Consider the following 27,543-nt stretch of genomic DNA (forward strand, 5'->3'; position numbering starts at 1 on the left):
GTCACCAGAGACCAGAACTCATTTCCCGCAAGTAGGGTGAAGGGGACCTTGCAGGAGGCAGGAAGCCCAAACACCCGCATTTCCCATGAACCATGAAGGTGCGTTGAGCACAGCCGTTTCTCACTGAGAACTCAGCCTCTGAACTATCTGACAGCTTCAAAAGCATCCTATACCCTAATGCCCTGAAAGCACAACGCAGAAGGGGAGTGACCAGTGGTAGACGCTGGTAGGTCAGGGTGATACACCCGCTGGGTGACCTGACAGGCAGGGAGGGACAATTTTCACGTGGCCCGAAAAATTGTGACGGGGTGCTTGCACATGCTAGAGGCGGCGGCTCTGCCTGGCCTGAGGTTTTGGATAGGTGTCAGGGATAGTGAGAGCTGGTACGGGGTGGCCATTTCCTTGGCACTGTTGCGGGAGACAGTCTGCATGATTAATGATGCCTCTTCGTCTTTTCTTTCCTCCTAGGGGCAGACAGGGAATGCACCTTTGTCACCCCAAGGGATGTAAGAATTCTGCCTTCAGGGTGAGGCAGGAGAGCTTTATTCACCTGAAAACCCCGTGTGTGTGTGTGTGTGTGTGTGTGTGTGTGTGTGTGTGTGTGTGTTTGAAGAAACAGTAGTAGAATATACAAGTGATCTTGACATATGAGATGACAATGCTTGGTAGGATGATAATAACATGGCTTCTTTAAAAATTTTTTTTAAAAAATTGATTTCAGAGAGGAAGCGAGGGAGAGAGAGATAGAAACATCAATGATGAGAGAGAATCATTGATTGGCTGCCTCCTGCACATCCCACACTGGGGATGGAGCTCACAACCTGGGCATGTGTCCTGACCAGGAATTGAACCGTGACCTCCTGGTTCATAGGTTGACACTCAACCCCTGAGCCACACCAGCCGGGCAATAACCTGCTTTTGATTAACAGGGTTTTACCCCAGGGTACGGAGCCTTGCACAGGCCTGAGGTGTGGAGGGCAGCATCTGAGCTCTGACAGGGAGTGAGCAGTGGCTTTGGGAGGGGCCCCACCACACGCAGAGAGTGACTGTTAAGATCCACTGCGAGGAACAGCACAAGGCCCAGGCCGGAAGTGAGAGCGAGAGCATCTCCCTAATGTGTATATTCATTTCAGGGTCTTAGAGACAATTTTCTGAATCAAATCAATCCAATATTGTTTCTAAACGCTGAATCCAGTGAGAAAGGGCTTTTCTCTTCCAAGAATAATACTGTTTGCTCAGGTTTTTAAAATGTCACATAGAGCAGTGAATGAACTATGCTATTTCCAGGTTCAAAATTAAATACAAAGTCTAATAATAGCTTGTAGCTGTATTCTACCAACTCTGAGTAGCCCATCTATGAAAAATATTAAAAGTCAAGGTAAATGTAAGCTAGGAGGGTAAACCACAAGAGTCTCTTTCTGTCTTTTTTTCTTTTTAAAGAAATAAAGGACAACCATGAAAATCAAGTACCAGTAAGCGGGGGGGGGGGGGGGGGGGAAGCTTTGTTCATTAAAAGAAAGCATTTTCTTTTTTATATTGTGGGTTATTAACTAATAGATTAGGCCAGCGATTTTCAACCTTTTTTACCTTATGGCTCACATAAGCTAATTACTAAAATTCTGTGGCACATCTATATATATATATATATATAAGCAAATATATATATTTGCTCACCTGACAAAAAATATAGGTATAATTATGATTCATTCATACCGGATGGCTGTTGTCATTTTTTTTATCTGACAATTGAAGGGAAGAGAGAACAGTGCCCCTGATTACATAGTCAGGTACTGCATGTTTTAAAAATTCTTGAGGCACCCCAGTTGAAAATCGCTGGATTAGGTGAACAAGAAAACGGGCGATCTATTTCTCCAAAGGCATTTAAATACAGGCTCGTTTCTATGAGGGGGAGGAGGGAGAATTGAATCTTCATGAACACAGTGACTAGATTATTTATTTCTTTATTTTCTGTTAGCCCCCAAAGAGGACAAGTTATAACTTAAAATCCATTTTTGCTGGTAGCAGGAATATTTCTGTTTGTGTTTATTGATGAAATTCCCAGTGGGTGAAACTTATAACCAAAATGGGAATGATGGAGTGTGCCATATGGAATCAGCTCTTCACATTTTTAACTTGGGATTTCAATCAGTATACAAATTCTGTAAGAAAGCACTCTTAACAGGGCTAAGTCAAATTACTTTAGATTCATTTCACTCAAATACTGGAAAATTTAACTCAAGTACTGGGACATTGTATACATCTGAGTACAATGAACTCTTCCATTACTTAGGAACATGTTGAGGAAAAAGCCCACTGTAACCATATGAATAGTTGCCCCAAATAGCTCTTATGCTTTTAGAAAATGGGGCTTGGACAGGACTTAAGTCAATCAGCGGAGGGTGGGGGTGGGGAGAGAAATGCCTGGGACATAAATTCGAAGCTTTATACATAGTCAAGGGAAGATTGAGTCCAACAGCCTTGCATCTTATTGTTTTTCAATCTGGAAAATAATGACAACTTTGCTGACATGTAAACTGTATTAGCAGAAGAAACATCCAAATCCTAAATTTGTGCCAAGAACAATTCCTTATACCTGCATAGCAAGTCACATCTCACAAGACCTTTCCTTTCCAAAACATATAAAAAACAAAAAGGCAGAAAAGAGCCTGGCTGGTATGGCACAGTAGTTGAGTGTCAACTTATGAACCAGGAGGACACAGTTCGATTCCTGGTCAGGGCACATGCCCGGGTTGTGGGCTTGATCCCCAGTGTGGGGCGTGCAGGAGGCAGGCAATCAGTGATTCTCTCTCATAATTGATGTTTCTACCTCTCTATCTCTCTCCCTCCTTCTCTGAAATCAATAAAAATTATTTTAAAGAAAATATAGAATCTTCACTTTAAAGATTTTCAGAGAGGTCAGGAGACTTTTCAAGATTATATAGCATTTGTAAGCTGACCAACTAGTTTTAGAATTTAGGCCTTTTCATAACCTATGCTTTCCACAAAATCAAAACATTTCAGCAGGGAGTTAACAAACCCCACTAACATTCAATAAATGGATTATAGATACTTGGATGTTATTTCATTTGTCTGAATAAGAATGATTACTTCATTTGTTTCTTCTAGTGACTAACTTTTGGCATAAAATTAGTACAGATGAAAAAAAAAATGGTCTCACCTTTCAGAGATAGTCTGCTTCCAAAAAAAGGACATCATAATTCTTTCAAAAATTAACCCTAGTCTCTCAGACCAACCTCTCCTTCTTTCCTATTTGTTTAGTCCCAGTAAAAAGGCAAATGACACACGTACTGTATGAATCGATAGTATAACCCAAAACAAAAAATAGCGTTGCCACAATAGTTATTCACTTGTTTCAATACTAAAGTAATTACTGTAGCAAAGACTTGTTCATTTATCATTTCCTGTTGTCTTGATATTTTTTCAAGTTGTCTTTTTAAACAAATATCCTATTATCCTCATTAGAAAACCAACAACTTCATTCCACCAGGTCCGGCAGCAAACTAATACGGCAAGGTTTATTCTGTTCCAAGGTGGATCTGCACGTAGAAGCCACTACATTTACTGCACAGCCCGACTGGTGTGGTTCAGTGGTTGAGTGTTGACTCATGAACCAAGATGGTCACGGTTCGATTCCCAGTCAGGGCACATGCTAGGGATGCTGGCTCAATCCCCAGTAGGTGGCATGCAGGAGGCAGCCAATCAATGATTCTCTCTCATCACTGATGTTTTTATCTCTCTTTCTCTCCCTTCCTCTCTGAAATCAATAAAAAATATATTAAAAAACCAAAACCAAAACATGACACTGGCAAGGTGAGCACTAAATTGCCATTAAGAGATATAGTCAGGTGCCCCTCTGTTTGAACTAGGAAAGTCTTCTTAACCACTTGAGTTTTAATGCCACATCAAGCATTTTTTCACGAACAATAGAATTTCAGTCTTAAGAATTACTGTTGGACACTTTAACAGGATTCAGCCAGTTGGTTTTAAGTACATCCCTATGAGCCAAAGTTTACAAAGATTTATATTATGGAAGTGCCGGATAATAACAGGGAGCTTTGAAAGGGTTGCTGTTGCTTCCTCAAAGCACATCATTAACCATCTTTCAAACAGGCAGCGTTTGCTTCAGCAGTTTAATCAAAATGTATAAGGAGTGGCTACGACAAACAAAAAGATGACACAGCTTTGAACAGAAGCAAAGCGGGGGCCCCAGGTTATTGGATTACTAGTTAGGAATGCTGAGTAGGAGATGCAATTATGCCCAGGAGGCACCCTCAACCACTTAGGCTATGATAACTAAGTAGAGCTTCCTTTATAGAGGACAATGTTTAGCACATCCAAGCTGCTTCTTCAGAAACAAAGATTCCTTCCTATTAGTGCGCCTGAAAGAACAGCTCTGCTAATGGGGCAATCGCCATTTACAAGTCAGTGTGTGTGTTTGAAGCACTAAGATGGAAAAAAACGACTTGGACTAAGCCAGTGAACCATGGTCTGGGACTGTATCTCTACTGAGGGCACAGGGGAACTGAGAAGTGATTAGGGAGCCCAGCTCAGGACTTCATAGACCCTCCTCATTTCTAGATTCCATGTGACATGTAGGTTCCCATAATTTCCAACACCATAAAGCAGGATTTCCAAACCTTGGAACTATTGGCATTTTGGCTGGATAATTCTTTGTTGTGGGGACCTGTTCTGTGCATTGTAGGATGGTTAGCAGCATCCCTGGGCTCCACCCCTAGTCATAAGTAGCACCCCAAAAAATGTCTCCAAACATTCCAAATGTTGCCCCAGTTGAGAATCACTGTCATAGATGATGGTTGAACACTTTCCCTCAAGTTCCTGATTTCTGAACTGAAACTATATTCCTGGTCATAGAATCCTAAGCCCAAAAAGGCATCATTATAATCTGATCTTATTTTCAAATGCTGCTGATGAGAAAGCTTAGGTTTGAGAGGCTAAATATTTAAGTTTCTATGAGTTAGCTTAGAATAAACATGAGACTGAACCAAAAGTTTCTATATCCCTATTCCAGGCTCTTTCCCCTATAAAATGCTATTTAGAAGTCATTTGCTCTAAAATTCAAATGAAAATAAGAAATAAATATGACCAGCCATCTCACTGGAGAACAGCCTTACAGAGAATTCAGAACAATAGATAACACACATGGAATTTCTAGTTGACTTTGGAATGAACTAGGTGATCCTATTCCAGTGGTATTATTTTTCTGATATGATGATGATGATGATGACGTTGACAGTCAAGATTACAATAAAGATAACAATGGTTTTCTTAGGATCACATTACAATGGGCTGTGTTTCCTAAGCACATACAAATCCAAGGCTAAAGGGAAGAGCTCAGCAGCATGCCAAATTGCAGAAAGCAGTCAGCCTGCGTGCTAGAATAGAGCCCCGATAATCTACCTCGATAAGCGAGAGCCAATGGTTGCCTATCTTGCTGACAAGGTATTATGCTTGCTATCCATTGTCCCACATGTGGAAGACAGCATGGGCACTTCATCAGGACTACTGCTCAGCTAAGTCTCTTTGGACTGCCTGTTGGTCCTGCCCCAGGCCCCCACAGCTACATTTCATTAAAAACAGCAAACAGCCCTGGCTGCTTTGGCTCCGTGGATAGAGTGTTGGCCTACAGATCGAAAGGCCCAGGGTTCGATTCCGGTCAAGGGCACGTACCTGGGTTGCGGCTTGATCCCTAGTAGGGGGCGTGCAGGAGGCAGTCGAGCAATAATTCTCTCTCATCATGGATGTTTCTATCTCCCTCTCCCTCTCCCTCTCCCTTCCTCTCTGAAATCAATAAAAATATATTTTTTAAAAAGGAAACAAAGGCATAGGTGCCACCTGTGCAGAAGGGCGAGTGGCCGGGGTGTGGGGACAGGAGTGGGATTTGCTCGGAGGTTACCTCAGGCAACAGGAAACCTTCGACTTCCCCGGGGCCCTTTAAACAGCAGGAAAATAAATAGGAAACCCCCAGTGGTGCAAAGTTTGTAGAATAATTGTGACAATACATGACCAGTCCTTGTGCAGAAGTCCATGTACTGCCTGACAAAACACTGATTGCTTGTTGGTTTAAAGTCTGCAGACTAATAATGTGATCTTTCCAGAATACTTGATTTCTGGAGGACAAACGGAGCTTGTTTTGGGATTCATTTTAAAAATGATTTTTAAAATTTATTTAATATTTGTTTTTCGTTCAACAGACATTTATTTCCATTATTAAATAAACATTTAAAATGAAATACCGTTGGGAGGGGGTTTTCTGATGTATGATATACACAGTTTTGAATCTCAGAAAATGGAAAGAAGATTAAAGTCAGTGGATTTTTTTTTTTTTATTGGCCTGGGCTCTATTTTACAGAAATATCATGTAGCACCATCAAACATGGTTAATGCATTCACACTCTCCGCAGAACTCCCCGTCTCCTCCTGGGCGGGGTAATTAATAAGCCCATTCTGTTTATGTTGTATCAAATGAAACATTAGCCATATCACCATCAAGGATATTTATTAGCATAAATGTTAAGAATTAACTTAGAACGTCCCCCAAATAGTAAATCTGCTTTCTAAGATTTATTCATGTTTTCTTTGTTATTGCTCAAACCCTTTTTGGGTCATAGATTAAAGAATGGCTTTCAGGGTTATTAACTTTGTGTAAACACTTCTGTAGGCTCCACTATGTTAGAAGGACCCACCAACGCTGTAAGGCTAATGCTGGTGTCCTGTGCTTCTATGTTATTTCTTGGGGGCTATTGAATGAGATCCCAGAGGAGCTCGGGAGCAAGGAGAGTAGGGTTGCCCGTGCTTTTCCTGGACGCCTGAAACCCCTAAAATGGCTCTGGGAGAGCAGGCCTCAGCTTCACCCCAACTCAACTGACTACAGTAGGAAAACAGGTGCATCGGACAAGCACTGCCCAGAAGCGGAAACTCAAGGAAGGAGAGTCAGTCACAGAGGCCAGTAGGGGTAGGGCCACCTCTGCCCCTGGGAGAGGAAGTCCTGGCCAAGGGCATTGTCATCTATGCTAGTCTGAGGGCAGGAGTTCCCCCACTGGGTGCACATTTGCATCGGGCTGCACTTGCAGGCTCAGAAATCTAAATTTTCAACACACCAAGCATGAGGTGTTGCTCAGTGGCGAACTCAGATGAACCAAACTCAGTGCCTGTGCATTGATTTGCAATGAGGAAGTTCCCTGGAGGACTTGGGTCCTCTGACCAGGGCATTCTCCTTAGAGCTGAATTCTAGGTCAATGCTCAACCACTGAGCCATGCCGGCCGGCTCATCTCTCTTCTTGCAAACCGCAGCACCAGCCTTTTCTGGGAGTACAAATCCCTTCTGCCTCCTGACCAGGTAGCCCTGACCCCTGCCCTCCTCCCCTGGATCTCAGGACTCAGGTATGGGGAGGGGATGCTGTCCTCTCCGGTCCCCATGCTACTTTCATATTCTGGGACCACCATGTTCCTCAAGCCTTAGCACTGATTTCCATACGTTGGTGTAAGTGCAGTTTGGCTCATAGATTAGGCTTCTGCTGATTACATTTGAGTTCACACTAACTGTCTGAGCATTTTCCTTGTGTTCATGAGCAAATGGAAACTAGAGGGAACAAGCTATGACCCGTGAAACAAGTAGCACTGCTTGAAAATGCAATTTCTCGGAGAGATTTTAGTTTCACAGATATTTAAAAATATTTTAGTTGATTACATTGGTACACAGTCTCCGATCATCAAGATGTGAGAACTGAATGTTAATGAGCTTGAAAACGTGGGTTCATATGCTTGGGGCCTGTCAGGCTCATTAACAAAAGCAGCAAATCAAAGTGATCTGTATTTTTAAAAAATTGCTTGAATTTTATTTATTATGGAGAACAATGTGCTTAGAAACTCTACAGAGCATGTGGGCTTATTCCTACTCTTCGTTCAGTTTCACATGTTCTACCCAGTCTTAGAGGAACAGAAATAACATGCCTGCGGTAAGAAGGTAAATGAAGGTGGAGAGGGATGTCGCTTTCACCCGTGATATCGAGACGTCTGAGCTCAAACAGCGTTTCCTCTTTGCCCCTGTGCTTAGTAGGTTCGCTTCCTTGGTGATGAGTTTTTGTTGAAAATGTTTGCTCTGACCTTGATGCTTTGCCTCTTTTAATGTGTGTGTGTGTGTGTGTGTGTGTGTGTACGAGTTGATTGATGATGTGTAAACATTAACTTTTCTGAGTGAAAGTCATGTTTTGCATAAACAAATAATTCTTGTATGCCACGTTCCTGTTGCATTTGCTTGTGGTCATCAGTATGTGGTCACCCATGATATAGGCTTCTTTCTTATTTCTTTTTTTAAATGTTTTTATTGATTTCAGAGAGAGGAGGGAGAGGGAGAGATAGAAGCATCAGTGATGTGAGAGAATCATCGATTGACTGTCCCCTGCACGGCTCCTCCCCCACAATGTGGATGGAGCCCGCAACCCGAGCATGTGCCCTGACAGGGAATCGGACCGTTCACCTCCTGGTTCATGGATGGATGCTCAACCACTGAGCAACACCGGCCGGGCTATAGGTTTCTTTTAAGTAATGAATATGTTGGTCCTTCAAAGATGTACCTTGGGGTATAAATGACTAATTTAAAGGTCAAACAGGAAATAAATATAACTACTATCATAATCTTGCAGTTCTGTCAAATGTTGCGTCTTCTCATTCAATTTCTATTTAAACCTCATGCAGTAATAATCTGGCGATCATATTATTTTAAAGTGATCAAAACGTACCACGCATAAAACTATGGTGACTGGTGGAAAACTGAAAATTAGCCATGTGAGTGTTTAGACATCTCAGTGTACTGAAGACTTGTAAACAGTAGGTGCTCAATAAGTATTTCTTTATAATGACTTCAAAAGTCAAAGTCTCTTGCCAACAGTTTGTTATATGACCTGAGCAGAAGATCATATCTCATGTAATCTGTTACATTTCCCATAAAAATAAATTTTCCAATTGTCAGACCAAAAGGAAAATAATAACAATAGCTCGCTTACTAGGTGCTTGCTAACGCTTGCTGTCAGACCTCAGCCCTATGGCAGCAGGCTTGACGCCATTGAACAAATGAAGAAACGGAGGCTCAGAAAGGCTCAGAACTAATTGGCTCATGGGTAACTGATCAATACAAGCATGGCCAGTGTTTAAACTCAGCCCCGTCTGATTTTTGAGGGGGTTTCACCACTGACCGCCACACCTTCACGGAAGAGAAAGGTGGACAAGCAGCCCCTCAAGGGCAACAACCTGTTTCCGAAAGGAGCCGCTCAAATAGGGAAAAGTGCACATCGATGATGCAGGGCGCGATGAACTGGGGCATAAACACCGACTTTCCGGGAGCGTCTCCGGGGCCGGGGCAAGACTTCGGCAGAAAACGTCATCTGAATTGCAAACAGCACCTCCGCGTTTATCTATCACCATGAGCACAACGTAACAGCACAGATGACAGGCTGCATGATTTTATAGGGAAAACCGTGCAAGCACAGAAGTTCAGGAGACCGGGTGGGTGGGGAGGGAGGGCGCACAGAAAGCTTTATGCATCTTGCAGCCTCCACTGCAACCCCAGAGGGGGGAATACTTGAGTTGAGACACTTTCCCTCAGAAATCTTGACATCTTAATTTGTTTCCCGAGCTTAAATATGCTCGGCTAGTCTGGTGGCACTGCAACAGCCTGGGCAAACCTTTTTATTTATTTCGCTGTTGATACCAATATTTGTGCTACAAGCTGCTGCCTGCATTTGCGGCTGTTTATTTATTTCCTGCAGATCAAATTATTGGCCTGGATGGAACACGCTCTCGGGTGAAGGGCTCCTTGCGCTCATGAGCAAATGGAAAAGGCCTCCATTTTAAACGCGTAATTTTGCCACGTGACTGAATTAATTCACGTTGTGAAGATGATATGGGAGCACTTGGTATTCCTGTCTGTGCCTGTGCAGAGGCACCGAGCAGATGCATCAGGCACCTGCCTTACTAGCATGGGTGGCGGGTCAATATGTCAAAATACTGTGTCCGGTTCCAGAACCACCTCTTAGCTTTTTTTTTTTTAGCCTTAATGTTATTTCCCCTAGTATTTGTAACCCGGCTTTATTGGTATGACATTAGAGCAAATAAGGTAACGTGAAGGGATTTTTATAAAACTGCCAAGTATCACACACACATTTCCTATCAAAGTAGGATTTGCTGGGGAGCAAGCACTGTTCTCCGTGGCTTCCTGGTCTAGGTGGGGAAGTAGGACACAGAACAAGGTAATTTCAAGTCCAAACACAGAGCACCTGAGGGTGCTGATGAGATATGGACATACACTTACAGAGAAGAGCGGCTCCTTCGAGCACCCACAGCAATGCAGACCCCCGGGGAAGCAGCCTGGAGTCTGAGCCGTCCCCCACCCCCACCCCGGTGCAGACTGAGCCCCAAGCCTCTGAGCATGGGAGGAGTGACACATCTTCCCGGCCCCTCTCCGCTCACGCTTTGCTGGAGGATGGAATCAGCAGTGGTGGTTTGGACCTTAGCTCGATCATGTAGCCTTTTACTTAACCTCCCGGACCCTCCATTTCTCGCCTGTCAGACGTGCATGATATCTCCCTCACAGTCTGTGGTCAGGACTGAAGGAGACAGTACATGCAAAAGCCTTTGGGAACTGCAGTGGTTTCTACAGAGAACACGTTACTGTGACAATTCACTTAGGCTATTTGGCGCCCTTTCAAGATGTATTTTATGTATATATGTAACATTTTATGTATACATAAAAATTATATACATATATATTATATAATTTCAAGAGATGTAAAACATTTGCTATTTTAAAACTTTCCTCTTCATGTGGAAAAAGGAGTTGATGGGATAAGAAGGGGATGGATAGGATTTGGTTGGAATGTGTATGTGTGATGGTTTTCTTCCGTATTTCGGACCTTACCTTAATATTTAAGTGACTGCTTAATGATAAGGAACAGGCTTCTAAAGACAATGTTTCCTAAAAGTTAATCCTCCCTAAATGTTATAGGAAATGAGGAACAGCCGAGGGCAATGAGCAGCAGGGACCACACTTGGCTCCCTCCCAGGGCCCGAGAGACTCAGGGCTTCCTTCCCTCTTAACAGCTCAGAGAAACAGGGGACGTTTCTTTTTCCCAAATGCATACTGTCATCTCACATAATTTTTATCTTTCCTTAGGCTTCCTCATAGCTCTGTTACCCACTTCCTGTTGAACCTGCAGACATCGGAGAAAGACAAGTCCCCCATCACAGCCCTCTCCCTGACATGGAAATACCCTCACTGCGTTATGCGTATTTTAGTGCTATGCTCTAGTCTGTTATAAAAATTGATTTAAAAACCTCCCCAGCCATACGAAGAGCTTCCTGGCATATTTTATAAAAGTCATGGTCAGAGACATTATCCATTCCATGTTTCCCGGCGCTACCTTAGAAAAAGATCTGTGCTAAATCCTCCTTTGAGAAGTTGGTGCTGGAGAAACTTTGCCTTTGGTCTCCGCGCCGATATTTATTTTTATCGGACAGCGGACACCTAGGTCCATTTAGCAGAGGCCTGGGCAGTGAGGTCACCTTTGCGAAGCCCAGGAGGGTGGGGTGCATCTGGCAGGGTCCCTGTAGCTATTTTCTGAATAAATGGACTCAGCCATTGCATTTGCAAGAAAGCTTGGGGCTAAATGCAGTAACTGTAATAGCCTATGTTGTTGGTATATTTATTTTTCTCAACAATTCTGTTTGTATGTTTTCAGTTTCCATTTAAGCATTCTTATTGAGTATGTGTTAATTACAAGCCACTGGAAATCCTTTAGGAAACTGATACAGAATGTCATAAAAGAAAATACATTTCATTTTCTAGGTGATAAAAGACAAAATAATTTAACTTCATGGTTTTTTTTTTTTTTTAAAAAATCTAACTTATGAAACTAAGTACATTTGCACTGGAAAAATATGTAGCCACTTTTTTTGAAGCATGACCAGACTTTTAGGTAGAAAAACAACACAATAAGAAAATGCATATACTAGATCAGGGGTCCTCAAACTACGGCCCGCGGGCCACATGCCAATACAAATATTGTATTTGTTCCCGTTTTGTTTTTTTACTTCAAAATAAGATATGTGCAGTGTGCATAGGAATTTGTTCATAGTTTTTTTTTAAACTGTAGTCCGGCCCTCCAACGGTCTGAGGGACAGTGAACCGGCCCCCTGTTTAAAAAGTTTGAGGACCCCTGTACTAGATAATGGAAAACAGAATAGATGACTTCACTTTTTTTCCCATTGTAAAACGTGAGGGTGTATATATATATATATATGTATATGTGAGGCCCCACCCACCCACCCTCTGCCCCTTCGCACTCTCAGTTCCGCCCACTTGCACACACCTCGCCCCGCCCACCCACGTGTGCCTCGATGTGCTCGCAGCCCTGCCCACCCATGCACACCTCAACGCGCACACCTTGCTGCGCCCACCTCGCCTCCCTCACCTCGCCGTGCCAGCCTGCCCACTGCTCCGCCTGCCCACCAACCTGCCCGCCTGCCAGCTACCAGCCTTGCTGCAATCATAGCCTGTGGGCCACAGGGGAGGGACCGAGAGGTGCTCCATGCACTTCATGGAGGCCGGTCGTTGGGTCCTTACAGCGTTATGGTCACTGGTTTTTTATTTTTTATATATATATATATATATATATATATATATATATATATATATATAATTGTAAGTTTTAAGAGATGTAAAACAATTGCTATTTTAAAATTTCCAGCAAAAAAGTTTAATATTAACAATGAAAATCCTCATAAGTCCTGGCTTTGTGGTTTTTAAAACCTGTATCTCAGACTGTGGAACCTCAGAGGGAAGGCAGGGGAGGGTGGATGGGAAGAGATCAACCAATGAACTTGTGTGCATATATGCAAAACCCAAGGACACAGACAATGGGGTGGTGAGGGCCTGGGGGGAACAGGAGTGGGCTAGGAGAGGTTAATGGGGGAAAAAGAGGACGTATGTAATACTTTCAACAATAAAGATGAAAAATGAATAAAAATGAATAAAATAAATAAAAACTGTATTCTTTAAACCTTTCTGCAAGTGAAGAGAAAGACCTAAATCTAAGCCTAGATTTTAGAGCAATGCAGGGAGAATGCCATTCAGTGGGCTGTTTAGCTTATCAGACAGGGCTCTTGTCCCTCTGCCTGGAACAACTGATGCAAAGCTCCAGATCCAGGGCTCACTCAGGCCTTGGGTTTCTTTAAAGGGCAGAGGGCAGAATAGAGACCCAACTCAGACACAACCAGGAAGCAATGCCTGCAGGCAGGGATGTGCTGGGAAATGCTTTGTTTTCCTGGTGTCAACTGCACTTGCGAGGATCTTGGAATCCACAGCTCTAACGCAGTGGGCGTTCTTGTTGGAGCCCAGGCTCCCTTACTTTGTTTTTATTTTTTGTTGCTGTTCTTGTTTTGTAAATCACCCCCTGCTGGTCCCTACCAGAGTCTTTCTTTTCAATGATATTAAAAATAAGAGCATCTTTAAGACGTAGGCTTTCTTTAAAGTGTATTCCCATTTTTGTAATCAGAAATGTGTGTTCTTGGGTTGGTAGCTTTCAGGCAGGCTCAGAAGGAAAGAGGTTGTGTGTGGGGAACAGGACCAGGTTTCTAACCCCTGGTATCCCTGACCTGTAAGGACGCAATGAGCAAGTGTTAAGATGAGTACTTCCCTCTGGTGGGAGAGTCCTGAATGTTTTGTCTAACAAGGGAAGTGACTGGCCTGGGAGGAGCTGTGAGCACAGCGGACTCTAGGAATGTGAGTCACAGGCTTCCTGTCCCCCCTCCCGGGAGTGGAGCCGGTGAAACAGACATTAAGGGGACACGCTGTTCTGTCCTTAGCACTTTCTCCATTAGTCAACCTCCAGTGTTGTTGTTGTTTGCTTGTTTTTAATGTTTTTATTGGTGGGTTGTAAAATCATGGCAACTTATTTTAGTCCTTCTGTTACTCTTATTCTAGGTTTCAGTAAAAATTATTTGGGATAAGTGAGCATGCACATTTTAAGTAGAAGCATAAGGAAAAAAAAAAAAGAATCTCCACGTGGTTCTTTCAAATTTTTCCAAAGTCTGCGTTCCAAAATTCAGGAAAATGCTAATACTCTTGGAAGCCTGGACATGTTGAGGAACATGGCTATTTTTAAGTCATGTCTAAAAAGGGTTAGAGTACGTTGCATTTTAATAAGATCACCAAGAAAGATAAAGGCATCTAAATTACATTCAAGGAAAATTGTTAGGCATACAATCAATGTTTAATTAGGAATTGCAAGCTTCAACTGACATTATCTTCATTCCTGTCTTAAACCTGGATTTCAACAAATATGTGTTTTTAAAGTTCACTTTAACCGTAAGCAAATCTGATGCCAAGCTAGAAGACTTTGAAGGACACTACTAAGTAGTTCTCATTTGCCAGGATCTAAAGATAAATTCTCTTTCCTTTTCACATTCGATAAAGTGATAAGATAAAAAATAATGTCAACTAAAAGCACTGACACTGACGATCAGAGATAAGTGGAAACCAAACTGAAATATGAATTTTTTTGGAATAAAAATTTAACCCCCCAAAACACATCTGTTTGTGTATTGGCAGTAATCAATATGAAGAGTTCTTTGTTTCAGGGACAAAATTCTCAGGAAGAGGTTTGGTTTTCCTCTGAGTCCAATGACAGATGGGTCAATGGAGAAATATTCATAGAACATAAAATTTTTGGAGATTTCCTCCTCATATGAATTAGCTTTCAAAACATGTATTAAAGTATTTTAAGTACAGTTGGTAAGCTACTCTGGAATGGCAATAAGATCCGTATGAAATTTAGAAATAATTTAGGCTACAGTAAAATTAAATGTGCCAGGTGGTGGCTTATAACATTGTAAAGATATAGTTATTGTAAGTAATAAAGCTATAGAATTTAAATTTGATTTCATTTAAAATATAAAATATGTATTATTAGCCCCAGAACTTAATTTTCTATTATTATCCTTTATTACTTTGAATATTTTCCTGTAGATCAGCATATTCTAAAGTGCATTCTTGGGAACACTAGTACCGCAAAACTTGCCACACACAAAATATGTGTGATTGCCCTGGCCTGTGTGGCTCAGTTGGTTGGGCATCAGAAGGTTTGATTCCTGGTCAGGGCACAAGCCCTGGTTGCAGGCTCAATTCCCAGTAGGGGGCGTGCAGGAGACAGCCTATAGATGTGCTCTCACATCAGTGTTTCTCTCTCCATCTCCCTTCCTCTCTCTCTAAAAATCAATAAACTATTTAAAAAAGTGTTATTCATCAAATAGATTTGATAAAAGTTATGTATTATAAAGACGTATAAAAATATTTTGGGTGTGATGACATTGTAATATTGCTTACAAAAGGGTTGATCTTTTAACGATGCAGGTTCCAGTGTTTGTGAATGAAACGATGCAATTTATGGCCTTCATTTCCACACATTTTGAAAGTGGAAACAATGATAAAGGTGGGATAAGGATGGGTGAGCCATGCATGGGTTGATGCTACTGAGTTTGAGTGATGAGTACATGTGGGTTCATCATACTACCCAGCCTACATTTGTGTGTGTTTTGTGCTGATTAGAAATTCTCCATAACAAAAAAATGAGTAAATAAACAAATAATAAAGGATGCATATCTCTTAAAAAATTTTATAGTACACACAGGAGTGGTGAGGAATCCTGGGTTAAAAAAAAATCATTTGTTTATCTGTGCTCTTCCCCAAAGTACTGACCATGAACTATTCTTTTCAAGGACCACTTATTAATATCTCTCCTGGGCACTGTGGGGACATCAGAAACATTGTTAAAGGAAATGCAAGTCCAAAAAGAATGAGTGGTAGTGCATTTTTGGAAATGTAAGGGGACATCTGTAACAGTGTCAACAATAAAAATAAAAAACATTATAAAAATCCACTTTACTTGTGTATAGCTTTCAAAGCAAATTACAAAATGCTTTCTTTCACCAGTTCTTAATAATAGCCCCATAAGGTATAATAAAGCTTTTGCAAATCATAAAAAGGAGGCAATTCTTTTTGATTGAATATTAGTCATAAATCTAGTTGCAAATTCTTAATAGCTAAGTGAAAAAATGTGTTAAAAAGTCCACATATTGTAATCAACTTCAAGGATTCCATATTTATATATTTTTTATCCTGACTTTTGTATGAAATTCAAGGGTCTGTTTAATTCCCATTTGTATATCTATAAATTATTTTACAACCTAGGAAAATTATACTTGGTAGAAATATTCCTTAAAATAATATCCTATAATTGCCAACTAAAATTTACATTTTTACATAAAATGCTTTGCAATTTTACATTGTATCAGAAGATGAATTTAAGTTTCTAAGTAAATTAAAGAAATTTATTATTTTTAAAAACAAATTATACATACCTTTTTAACTTTTCGTCTGAATAGAGACAGCCTGCAATACTATTTATAGCTGTCCTTTATTTCCAGCTTTTTTAGAGCCTAGCAAACATTCTTATTGTTGACTTTTATGAAAATTCAAACTAGAACATTTGCATTCATTACAATATACTGCCAAAAATGGCATTAATTTCCACGGATACCCATTAATTTGATAAATGTTTTGTCATTTGTACCATTTGCACTGTCAAAACAAGTTAATTATATCTTACTGACATTTTTGACAATTGCTTTAACTCTGGCAGAAAAAAAAAAGGGTCTTATTTACTTCAAAAAATTCACTCTTGCCTAATGAAAGACTGAACGAAGCAAGCGAAGACCTAGCACGTCAGAAGCATCGCACCATGAAACTCAGGACCAATGCTAAATAATGAATCCTCAGGACTAGTCTATAGACGTGCTCATGTCTTGTAGTAGAAAATGTTACGTACCTGCGTAATCTGTTCTTGCATAATGTCCATCTTCAGATTTAGTAGTTGTAGTTGTGTTGTCTGTGTTAAAAAATTAACAATAAAGATTGGTTAACTATTTCTTAACATCTAACGTCAACTTTATATTACCCCCAATAGCATTTTCATTGCAATTAAGGTATTTTTACAACTACACTTCTAAGCAACCATTACAGAAAGACAGATTGACAATGTCAATTTCAGTTTGAGGGAGAATAATAGAATGATACCAGCTTTCTAAATTTTAGGGCAAGGAGAAGGTTACCAATATAACTAAGATAAGTTGGGTAAAAAAAATAACAAGTCAAAAATCAACAAAATATTTCTGAACAAGAAACAAAGTAGAACATTCTGCATTAAAAATGTACTTGAAATACTTCTATTGAATCAATATATAACAGTGGTGTGATTTACTTTTAATTTCAAAGATTCTTTGCTAAAATGATTTTGACTTTCTTTTTGTCCTCCGCAGGGAGAATATCTGTTATCTTCTGAAAATTGGCTCTTTTGTTTCTGTGTTTCTGGCATTGTGAAGGTACAGTCCCGTTATACAGAAAAAGATATGGGCCGTGGTCCATAGGCCCTTAAACTTATAATTAACACAAATACCACAGTAGACTCTACTAGCCATTATACATCAGAACTGCCTTTTGGAATGAAACAGCTGCCTACTAAGAAGTTTTCGTCACTTTCATTTCTATACAAAGACTAAAAAATCCTTTGAAATGAATTTTTTAAAGTATTTTTATTTATTTCAGAGAGGAAGGGAGAGGGAGAGAGAGACTGAAACATCAGTGATGAGAGAGAATCATTGATTGGCTGCCTCCTGCACGCCCCCTTCTGGGGATAGAGCCCATATGGGGCATGTGCCCTTGACTGGGAATCGAACCCAGACCCTTCAGCCCCCAGGCTGACGCTCTATCCACTGAGCCAAACCAGCCAGGGCCTTTGGAATGAATTTTAGTGTAAACATTACCTTGACATCGACCCAGCGACAGGACTTCGATTTTCTCCTGCTTCTGACATGACGCCTCCTTGATCTGACAGGCGTTATCGTAGGACTTCCCGTCGGAGGCGCAGAGGGGGTTGAAGTTGGTCTGAGAACAGTCAATGTTGCACACACACCTAAAGGGAGAGAGAAAAACACGTCACGTCAGTGGGGACATTACCACGTGATGAGCAAAACACCACATGGAAGAACCGTGAGGTTGGCCAACAGCAAGTTGGAAAAACTGAAATGTTTTCTTCCAGGGAAGTTTCTCACGTTTCCACCTGATACAAAAAAGAGAACTAATCACAACTATTTCAGACGACCGAGCCGTGGATGACAGACACACGGGGAAAACTCAGAAAGGAACCGTCAGTGGGTCCCGGCCACCGGGACTTGGAAAGCCCGCACATGACCTTGATGCGAGCCCACAGAAGCTACAGAGGCTGCAGCCCTGCCCCTCTGCTGTGCGTCTCCTTCAGCGAACCTCCCTGTGCTGGTCCTTCCTTGGGGTGCTGGATGAGGAGAGCCCGAGGGAGAGGGTGCAGGTGATATTTAACCAGAAGCAAACAGGGAGACGATGGAATGCAATCAGAAGTTCCGTTTCCTCGGCATGCATGCGATGCGCATCAAATGTGCTAACCCGGAACCCTCAGTGATCCTCAACATTTCGGGGGCCACCAAACCTTGAGAATCAAATGAAAGGTGTGGATCTCTCCTCAGAAATACCCACAAACAACTCTTGCATAATATGTTAGGGGTTCCATGAGCCCCTTGAGGCCTACCCTTTGCCTCCTTCCCCAGATACCCAACTCTTTTTCTAGTTCAGTTTTAAATAGTAAGTTGATTATCACTCATGATTTTAGTATGTTTCTTAATATAAATAAAAATGTAGTGAATGAATGAGAATTATGCCACCTGAATTAGAAGAATATTTTAAAGCAAAACTTTAATGATTTTTTTTCTGTTCTTATAATTCTCTGTATTTTACAATGTACTTTGTTATTCAGAATATTGTGTTGTTTTTGGCCTTCAAATACTCTCTTAGAATATGAATTCATCTTTAAAATTTCTATTAATAGTCATATTATATTTCTAAATAGATTCTATGCTTCTCAACGTGGTGAAGCACACATTTTACTTCTGTATATCTTCCTTAGAGCTGGGCGCCAACTATACTGATAAAAGCACACAGCTGACCTGCTGGCTCTTTGCATGCCTGGCATTATTTCATCAGCACAACAGCCTTTTACAGACCAATGACATTATATAAGGTCAGAGAGCTAGTAAACTATGGAATGAGGACCCTCTACGGACGTGTTAAAGTAAAACCCAGCCCTTTCCTCTTGCCATGGAGTGTGTGCTAGAATTTTCCAGAAAACTTTAAAATATACTGATTAATAGGCAAGCTTCAGGGGCGGAGCCTAGAATTCTGCATTCTCAGGGCGGTTGCCCCAGCAGGGGTCTCACCTCCTGGGAGTCGGTGCTGGATCTGATCTGTTTGTTGATGGAGATGGTTGTCCGCACACCACTGTTTCTCAGAGTGCCGTCCTCAGACAATCGTATCGGAATGATCTAGCTCTCTGCTAAAGAGGCCGGCAAGAAGGTGTGAATGCGCTTCACTTTTGGGGGTAAGAGAACCGCTTCAGGAACACTTGGCTATTTCACTTTCACCCGTTTAGGGACAGCGAGCTAGGACAGCGGTAACCATCTCTAAATGCCCCAGTCACTGAGGAGTGGCTTCCTACTTTAGCTGTGATGGTGCCGTGTGGCCACAGCTATGGGATCACAACATTGCTTGAAATGGGGTCAGGAACTTATAAAGAGTCTGGAATTTGTAGAAATTCATGTTCATGGAGCAGAGGGGTTTTGTGTGTTTGTATGAGTGAAGGAGTGTGTGTGTGTGTGTGTGTGTGTGTGTGTGTGTGTGTGTGTGTGTAAATGGGCTCCGTGATGATATTCACTGCATTGTTAATGGCTCTATTTGCTAGTTTTATATCTTGACTTTTCTACAACCTTCTCACGGACAGTATGTCTTTTTCATGTCAATTTCCTGGTACCTAGCACAGCACGTCGGAGCAAGTTTTCAATAAACGCTTGTCGACTTAATTACCTAGTTCAGAATGGCAGGGTGGGCTGGTGGAGTTAAAGAAACGGTCCTTGTTCTAGACATGAACACACCAGAGAGAGAACCAGTCACACGTTCACATAACCTCTCCCTAACTTGGTGCTGCTTGGCCTGCGGACTCCCGAAGGAAGGAGAGGGCGGCCTGGGAGAGCTAAGGCCCTTCCTATTTGGGTTTGTGGCCGAACAAAGGAAGCAGCACTGGCCCTCAGTGGCTCAATGGCATTGAACTCCCATTGTGAAAGGATGGGTTTGCCGGGCTATTATTTCTATTTTGTGGTGCAGATTTGGGGAACCAATATAATTTAAACATGGCAGTGACTTAGTTTATTGCTACCTCAAACCACTAAAAAATATAAGGCTCTGATAAAAAAGTGACAGAATTATCATATAGTGTGATGGTGAGATTGCAGGTCACCCTGGATTAATTTGCATATTCTTCATAATTATGCAAATTAATCCAGGGTTTGTGTTTTTTCTTCTTCTTTTCCTACAGAAATGAAAGGCAGACATTTTTAAAAACAGAAACTATCCCCTCTTCACTGCCTTTGGCAAGTAATTGCATTATTATTCATTCTGAGAGGAGTAACTAGTTAATTACAGCGTGTCACAAGTATTTATGTGAGCCACGGATTTGTTAGGCTTCGGACGGCACGGGTGGCATTAGGGATTTTTTTGGCGCTTTTTCTTCTTCTTTTATTTTTTTCAACCTATCTCAGTCTTTTGACATTTTGGCACTGCGGTTGCATAGATTTTGTGTCTTCTAGGCTACGGAGAAAAAGAATAAGTCTCACTTGAAAATAATTTTAGGGCTCTGTCTGTGGAAATACAACCCTGTAAGATCCTTCAAAGAAAATTAACATTGACTGAAAACCTTTGCTCTCTGAATTGTAAGAAAGAAAAGAAACATCCAATCATTTCCAAAGATCGCCTGATGGAGTGAAAAGTCTAAATTACAGGAAGTGGAAGGCGGTGTCTAACACAACTTACAGACATTGATAATGACCTCATGAATATTTGGGCAGGGGGCTTGACTTAACTGCGTCCCCTGCCTTTCCTAAATGGCTCCTGCAGGTTGTCCTGCAGCGAGTTAAGTAGGCTTTTCCTGAGTATTTAGGAATGCTCGTCCCCTGGCCCAGTCTGCGTAAGGACGCTAACGCCGCCAGGTAGTGAATTACCTACTCGTACGTCCGGTTGGTGGTGGCCCTCTCATCTCACCAGATTTTGTTCCCTTTATCAGGCATGCCCGGCACTCATTCCTCTCCCAAGCTTCCTGGCTGGTGTCCCTTCTGAATTTCGGCCACACAGCATTTCTGATCAGCTTAAAGCAGCCAGATGCAGGGCCCTGAGCGAGGCTGGCTTCCTGGCTGCCCTGGGCCAGGGCTGGTGCGTTTCCCTGGAGCCGGTCTCTGGGGAAGGGTCAGACCCGCGCTGGCGCGGCCGGCCAATGAGGTCAGGGCTGCTGTCTGTGCTCTCCATCAGAACTGTCATGGAGGAGCTGCCTCCCATTAATCACAGCAAAAAGGGGGCACCTTTCACTCCAGACTCTGGCGATAATTTCAGCCATTTACTCATTAACTCTCACACCACTCCTGTTGATGGAACTTGATTACGGCATTTTATCTGTAAAGAGACGGCAGCTCAGGATGAACTGTGACTTGTGAGGGGAAAATGAGATGGGAAAAATCCATCGAAAACTTCCATCCCCTGTGCAAGGCGTGTGGAAGCACTGGCTGAGAGGTAGACTAGGAAGCTGACCGTGTGGTTCCTCGGGACAGGCGTGAGTTTGGGTATATACATTGGAGAAGGGCAACCCTTGCAGTTTTGAAACCCAGGAAGAGCAATGCCCTTCTCCAGGCATGTGACCCAGGACTGCACTGAGCTTCTCCAGGGGGACTGGGCTTATCTTGGACGTGGAAAATGTTTAGTTGCCATTAATATCTATCTCTTTACAAGGAGGAAAAGGATAGCAGTTGTCCTACTAGATGGGAAGTTCTCGGGAATATTGGGGCAAAGCCTAGGACAACAAATGGCTAATCACTGGGTATCTATAGGAAGGAAATGGAGTTGAGAAGCCCTTCCCCTGGGGTGAGGGGTGGGGGGTGCACACAGAACTTCCAAAACCAGAATTATATACTGAAACATGGAGAACCATGCCTGGTGAACATACTGATGGTCATATCCTATATAATAAAATCCTAATATGCAAATCGACCAAACAGCAGAACGAACAGTCGGCGGGGGGGGCAGGGCCGGCAAGTGGGTAGTGTCAGGCCAGCCAAGGCGGGTACCAGTGGGCAGAGGGAGGGGATGGTGACCAGGGGTGACCGGTGGTGGAGGAGGGGCAATTAGGGGGCGGGGCCAGCCGCTTGCCAGCTGGTGCCGTCCACCGATCAGCCCGCGGGTCGCCTCCCGCAGAGGGAGGCCAGACTGCAGCTTAAGCTGTCAGTCGGACATCCCCTGAGGGCTCCTGGTCTGCTAGAGGGCACAGGCCAGGCTGAGGGAATCTTCCTCCCCTCCCCCAAAGTGCATGAATTTTCACGCACTGGGCCTCTAGTATTGAAATAATGTCTAACATAATGACACAGGTAGAAGGGGAATGTGACTAGAGCTTGGAATTTGTTATTGGACCTGTGTCTAATTGAGGCTCAATCATATACTAGCTGTACGACCTTGGACCAGTTATTTAACTCCCAAGCCCATGGAAACGGAGAGACTAACTCAGGATTATAGGAATGAAATGAAATAACGCACATAGATTGCTTAACAAAGTCTCTGAGAAGTTGTAATTAGCCAATAAATGTTGATCATTAGTAACTTTTGATTCAATGGTTTCCAATCCTGGATGCAGATCCAAACCTCTGTGGAGTATTTCACCTTGGCCCACCCCCGAGACTCCCGCTGAGGAGCACTGGTGTGAGGCCTGGGTGGGTGCAGCTGTCAATAATGCCACCGGCGATTCTGGTGTGCAGCTGTGCTATTAATCACAGTAAATGCGTTCTCACCCCCTAAGTCTCAGAGACTTCCCATGTTCACTGTGTGTAAGATTTACCGTGAGAGATTGCGATGCAGTAGTTCTGGGGCAGGACGCAGAGATCAGCATTTTAAACGATTCCCTTAGCTCTTTCCGAGGTGGATGACTTGCATAATCTATTGAGAAATCTTAGCTATTCTGGTTCCAGCCGCACCCTTTTCTCTCTCCCCTTCATTCCATTATAAGGAGCTTAATATTCTTATTCAATGTACATGCTTCAGTGACATGCACTAGGATGCTTTCCTCCACGTGGTATCTGTGTGGTGATAGGTAATTGAATGTACAGACTCGAAAACTTCAGGGGCAGAGCAGTCGGAAGAACCGATTCACCAAGTAAAACCAAGAGCGAGTGGTGAGAAAGGAGACGAAGTGATGGAGGTCTCCTTTGTGCCAGGCACGTAGCTCCTCTGCAAGACTCTCATGTTTATGCTCACAAGACAGGGGGAAAGCTGGAGACGGAACTTCCTCAAAGGATGGGGAGGCCGGAACAGAGTCGTGGTGAAGCGAGTGACAGGGAGATGTGTGGAGGCAGACAGTGCTCCGGGTACTGGGGGACCTCGAATAGATCCTCTGATTGGAATCAGCTCCTCCCATCAGAAGGGTGGCGGCTTCCACACTCCAGATTACCAAGGGCCTTGATGCCAGTCCAAGGAGGGCCTTTACCTGCTAGGCAACGGGGAGTCCTGAAAGCTCTCTGGGCACGGGGTGACGAGAAGGTCACGTGATGAAGGGGGTGCTCTAGGGAGATGAAGTTGGCGGTGGGGTGTGGGCAGAGGGACCAGTCCCCAGGCTACCGCCATCAGCCAGGGGGCTCACAGGACAGCCCAGGTGCGAGGCATGCACGCGGAGAGAGAAAGGGGATCATCACTAGGGCTTAGTGACCTGACACGAAGGCAATTCCAGCAGCTGCTAAGGAAAACACATCCCACTGTGCGCGTCCTGCTCTTCCCTTTCTTGCTTTCTTCCTGCTCTGCGCCGCGTGCCAAGTCGGAAAATGATGAGGGAGGAGGCGGGCTAGGGAGGCAAATGATTTCTTTCTCTGCTACTGAGAGGGGGGCCAACGGGGCTCCATCCGGAGACCACGGAGGCACCTTCACTGCAGTTGACAGAGAGCTACTCCTCGTATCAGCACCCGGCCTGCCTGATCCCAGGACTGACCTAAGATGCTGTGGCAGCAGCTACTTGTGATGCCAGGGCCCCGGAGAGCAAACAGGCTCCCTCCAGGCAGCCCCCCTGCAGTGCCCCGGAGACAGTCAAAGCAGAATTTGACTCATGTACCACAGCGCCCTTTTTTCAGGATTTCTTTTCCCCTTTGAAGCAGCTGCATTTACACCCTAAGATAATCAAAGTAAACAGTTCTTCTTCCTCATATACATTGTTTAAAGTAGCTGGAAGCAAAACTCCCTCATTAGCACCATGTGTAGGCTCTCGCTCATTAGGCTGGAACACACTTCTAGTAGCCAAGGGCGATTCTATGATCACTAAAGAGAGGTCGCTGTCTAGATGGGCCTTAATACACCACAAAGTCAGAAAGCATGAAAGCCCCACCATTAATAGTTGCCTGGAAAAACAATAGAATGAATTGGGGGGGGGCGGTGACTTTCAATGGACCAAATTCTCACTCTCTTCTCTTGTCACGTGCTTCCCTTTGGGCCCGGCTGTGGGACTGCCACACCCAACGGGGCGCCTTCATGTTCATATTTTGCCAACGGACCCTCTGGCATGCTTTCCTTTGACAAAGATCTTTCAGGAGTAAACGTGTCTGAGCATCATTGCAGCCTAGGCTTTCCACAGAGCTGCAGTTAACATCGCACCCTTGGATTTTATCCACGGGACACAGGGAACGGTCCATGAAAAATAGCTCTGCATTGAGGAAAAATGACTATTTTGAAAATATTGCCCATTACACTGTGTAGATCATTTTGATTTGCTTAACTTTTGTTCTTTTTTTCTATAAGGATATTCGTGATCATTCTTTTCAGGGGAAAAGGGTGGTCTAATTTGATGATCTGGCATGTCTCCTTTGGTTAGATCATGTGAGCTTGAGACCTAATATGTTGTCCTTTATGCCCTGGCTCTCAGGGAGCTTGGAGCTCAGCAGTGTGTGTGTGTGTGTGTGTGTGTGTGTGTGTGTGTGTGTGTGAGGGGTGTGTGTAAATGAATGAGGGGTGGCACAGGGGAACAACACAGTATCTGTCCAACAAGTTTCAATCCATTTTATTGCTCTTATGATATAAAGGTAGGAAAATAAGGTGACATTTGTATACTTATAACATTTCCTTATGGAATTAATTCAGTGTTTTTTTGATGTGCTTTTTCAAGACTGATAACAACACAAGTTTATGCTGTTATAGTTGGTCATAAAAATAAGGCACTGACTCAATTATTCTGGCATGAACTCATTCTATTCATTAATTAAAAGTTGGACCAAATGATCTCCCTTTATGATTCTACCATCCTTTCTTTCTTACTAATTTCAATTGGCATTAAAATAACATTTAATACATACTATAACATGTTATTATAAATTTCATTGGAATAATACAAAAATTATAATAAAGATATTCGCAGGGATTCCGTATCCTAACCTTGGAAAGAAAAGATGGGGAACATGATTAAGGAAGGAGGATGCCTTAACTTTATTTGTAATGTTATCTTGTATGTTTTTCTTAAGATAAATGTTATTTTATCTTTTTTTTTTTCATTTTATTGATTTTTTACAGAGAGGAAGGGAGAGAGACAGAGAGCCAGAAACATCGATGAGAGAGAAACATCGACCAGCTGCCTCCTGCACATCTCCCACTGGGGATGTGCCCGCAACCCAGGCACATGCCCTTGACCGGAATCGAACCCGGGACCCTTGAGTCTGCAGGCCGACGCTCTATCCACTGAGCCAAACCGGTCTCGGCATGTTATTTTATCTTAAGAAAAGATCAAAAGTGAATAAGATAAAATGTTTATTTATTAAAACTAGGTGGTGGATGCACAAGTGTTATATCATCTTTAATAAATTCAAAATATAATTTAAAATAAAAAGATTAGAGCCCGGCAGGTGTGACCCCGTGGTTGAGCATCAACCCATGGACCAGGAGGTGACTCTGGATTCCCAGTAGGGCACATGCCCAGCTTGTGGGCTCGATGATGTTTCAATGCTGTTTCTCTCTCATTGATGTTTCTATCCCTCTCCCTAAAATCAATAAAAACATTTAAAAAATACATTAGATTTGACAATTTGCTTAAAATGATGACATCACCAACCTTGGTAAATTTATTTTGCATTGATTTAGATCTGGATAACTTATCTCTAAATTATTTACACCAATTTGAAGAAAAATGTATTGCCGGGAGCCGGTCCATGCTTGCTGTTTCAAGGGACCTGGCATATATGGCATACTGTTCTTAATATGTTTGCTCACCTTCTTGGCACTATGTGTTTTAACCAAGGTCTCTGAGAAAGGTTGTTTCCCCAGGTAGGGATTTTCCCCTGAAGTTAGGGAGGGAATAAAACCTCTTAACTAAGTGCCAGGCGGGTAATTAATCACTTTAACTATGAACAATCATGCTTAAGCTACATAATCTTTACTCCCTGGAATGGAGATAAGAAACGCCCTAACCTTTGTAATAGAGATTGATAGGATTGAATCAACTGGTATAAATACAGATGTAATAAGACAGCAAGACACAGAACTCAGAAGACAGAACCAAGAGAGCCGGAACCTAGGCACAGAACCTACACAGAACGTTCTCTACAGACAGAAGAACTTCGCTGGAGAGAACATGGCAAAAGATCCTGGACTGAACCTGACTACAGAAATTGGCAAGAGACCCTGACTAGAACCTGGTGACTGAACCTGGCTGGAGAACCTAGCAAGAGAACATGGACACAGAACCTGGCTGGAGATCCTAACCAGAACTTCTCTGGAGATCCAGACCAGAACTTGCCTGGAGATCCTGGCTAGAGATCCTGGCTAGGCTGCTGATCAACTGAACGCTATCTCCATGTCATCTCTTCTTCGCCGACTCCATCCACACCTTTGGGGACCCCTGGACCTGCTGGGGTTGGACCCCGGCAATGTATGTACATGAAAAACTTCCAGTGGAATATAATGTTTCTTTGTAAGCAACTAAGATTGAACTGTCTGTACAAACATGACTTTCAAGCAGAGTCTTCACATGAAGGAACCTTCTGCGTCTCTTCCTCCTCTTACGTGTCAGCCCCGGGAATGTTAAACTCGCAGACACGAGGTGGCATTTCGGTGCTGGCCGCTCCCAAACAGGGCTGTGTGCAGCGCTGTCGGCCAGAAACAGTGGGAGGAAGGCCTTTAGGTAGAAATGTTTGAAAATTTTCCCTGAAATAAGAATTATTCAGAGCATTCTCAAAAGTCTTAGCTTTAAAAGGGAGCCATGAGCTCCCCAGAAGGTCTTCTGCTAAGGGTGTTTGGAGGGCTGCGGCTCTTCC

General features: G+C 42.8%; 1 protein-coding gene across 1 annotated transcript in view; it reads right to left on the reverse strand.

Annotated features, from left to right (window-relative positions):
• Positions 1 to 27,543, reverse strand: part of TMEFF2 (transmembrane protein with EGF like and two follistatin like domains 2) — a 231,547-nt gene that overhangs the window by 30,198 nt on the left and 173,806 nt on the right. The window contains exons 6-7 of the mRNA XM_036319553.1: positions 17,914 to 18,062; positions 16,920 to 16,979 (exon numbers count right to left, since the gene is read on the reverse strand). Of these exons, the coding sequence (XP_036175446.1) occupies positions 16,920 to 16,979; positions 17,914 to 18,062 (209 nt within the window). The remainder of the gene's footprint in view (positions 1 to 16,919; positions 16,980 to 17,913; positions 18,063 to 27,543) is intronic.

This window comes from Myotis myotis, unplaced genomic scaffold (assembly GCF_014108235.1).
Source record: "Myotis myotis isolate mMyoMyo1 unplaced genomic scaffold, mMyoMyo1.p scaffold_m19_p_8, whole genome shotgun sequence".
NCBI classification, from domain to species: Eukaryota; Metazoa; Chordata; class Mammalia; order Chiroptera; family Vespertilionidae; genus Myotis; species Myotis myotis.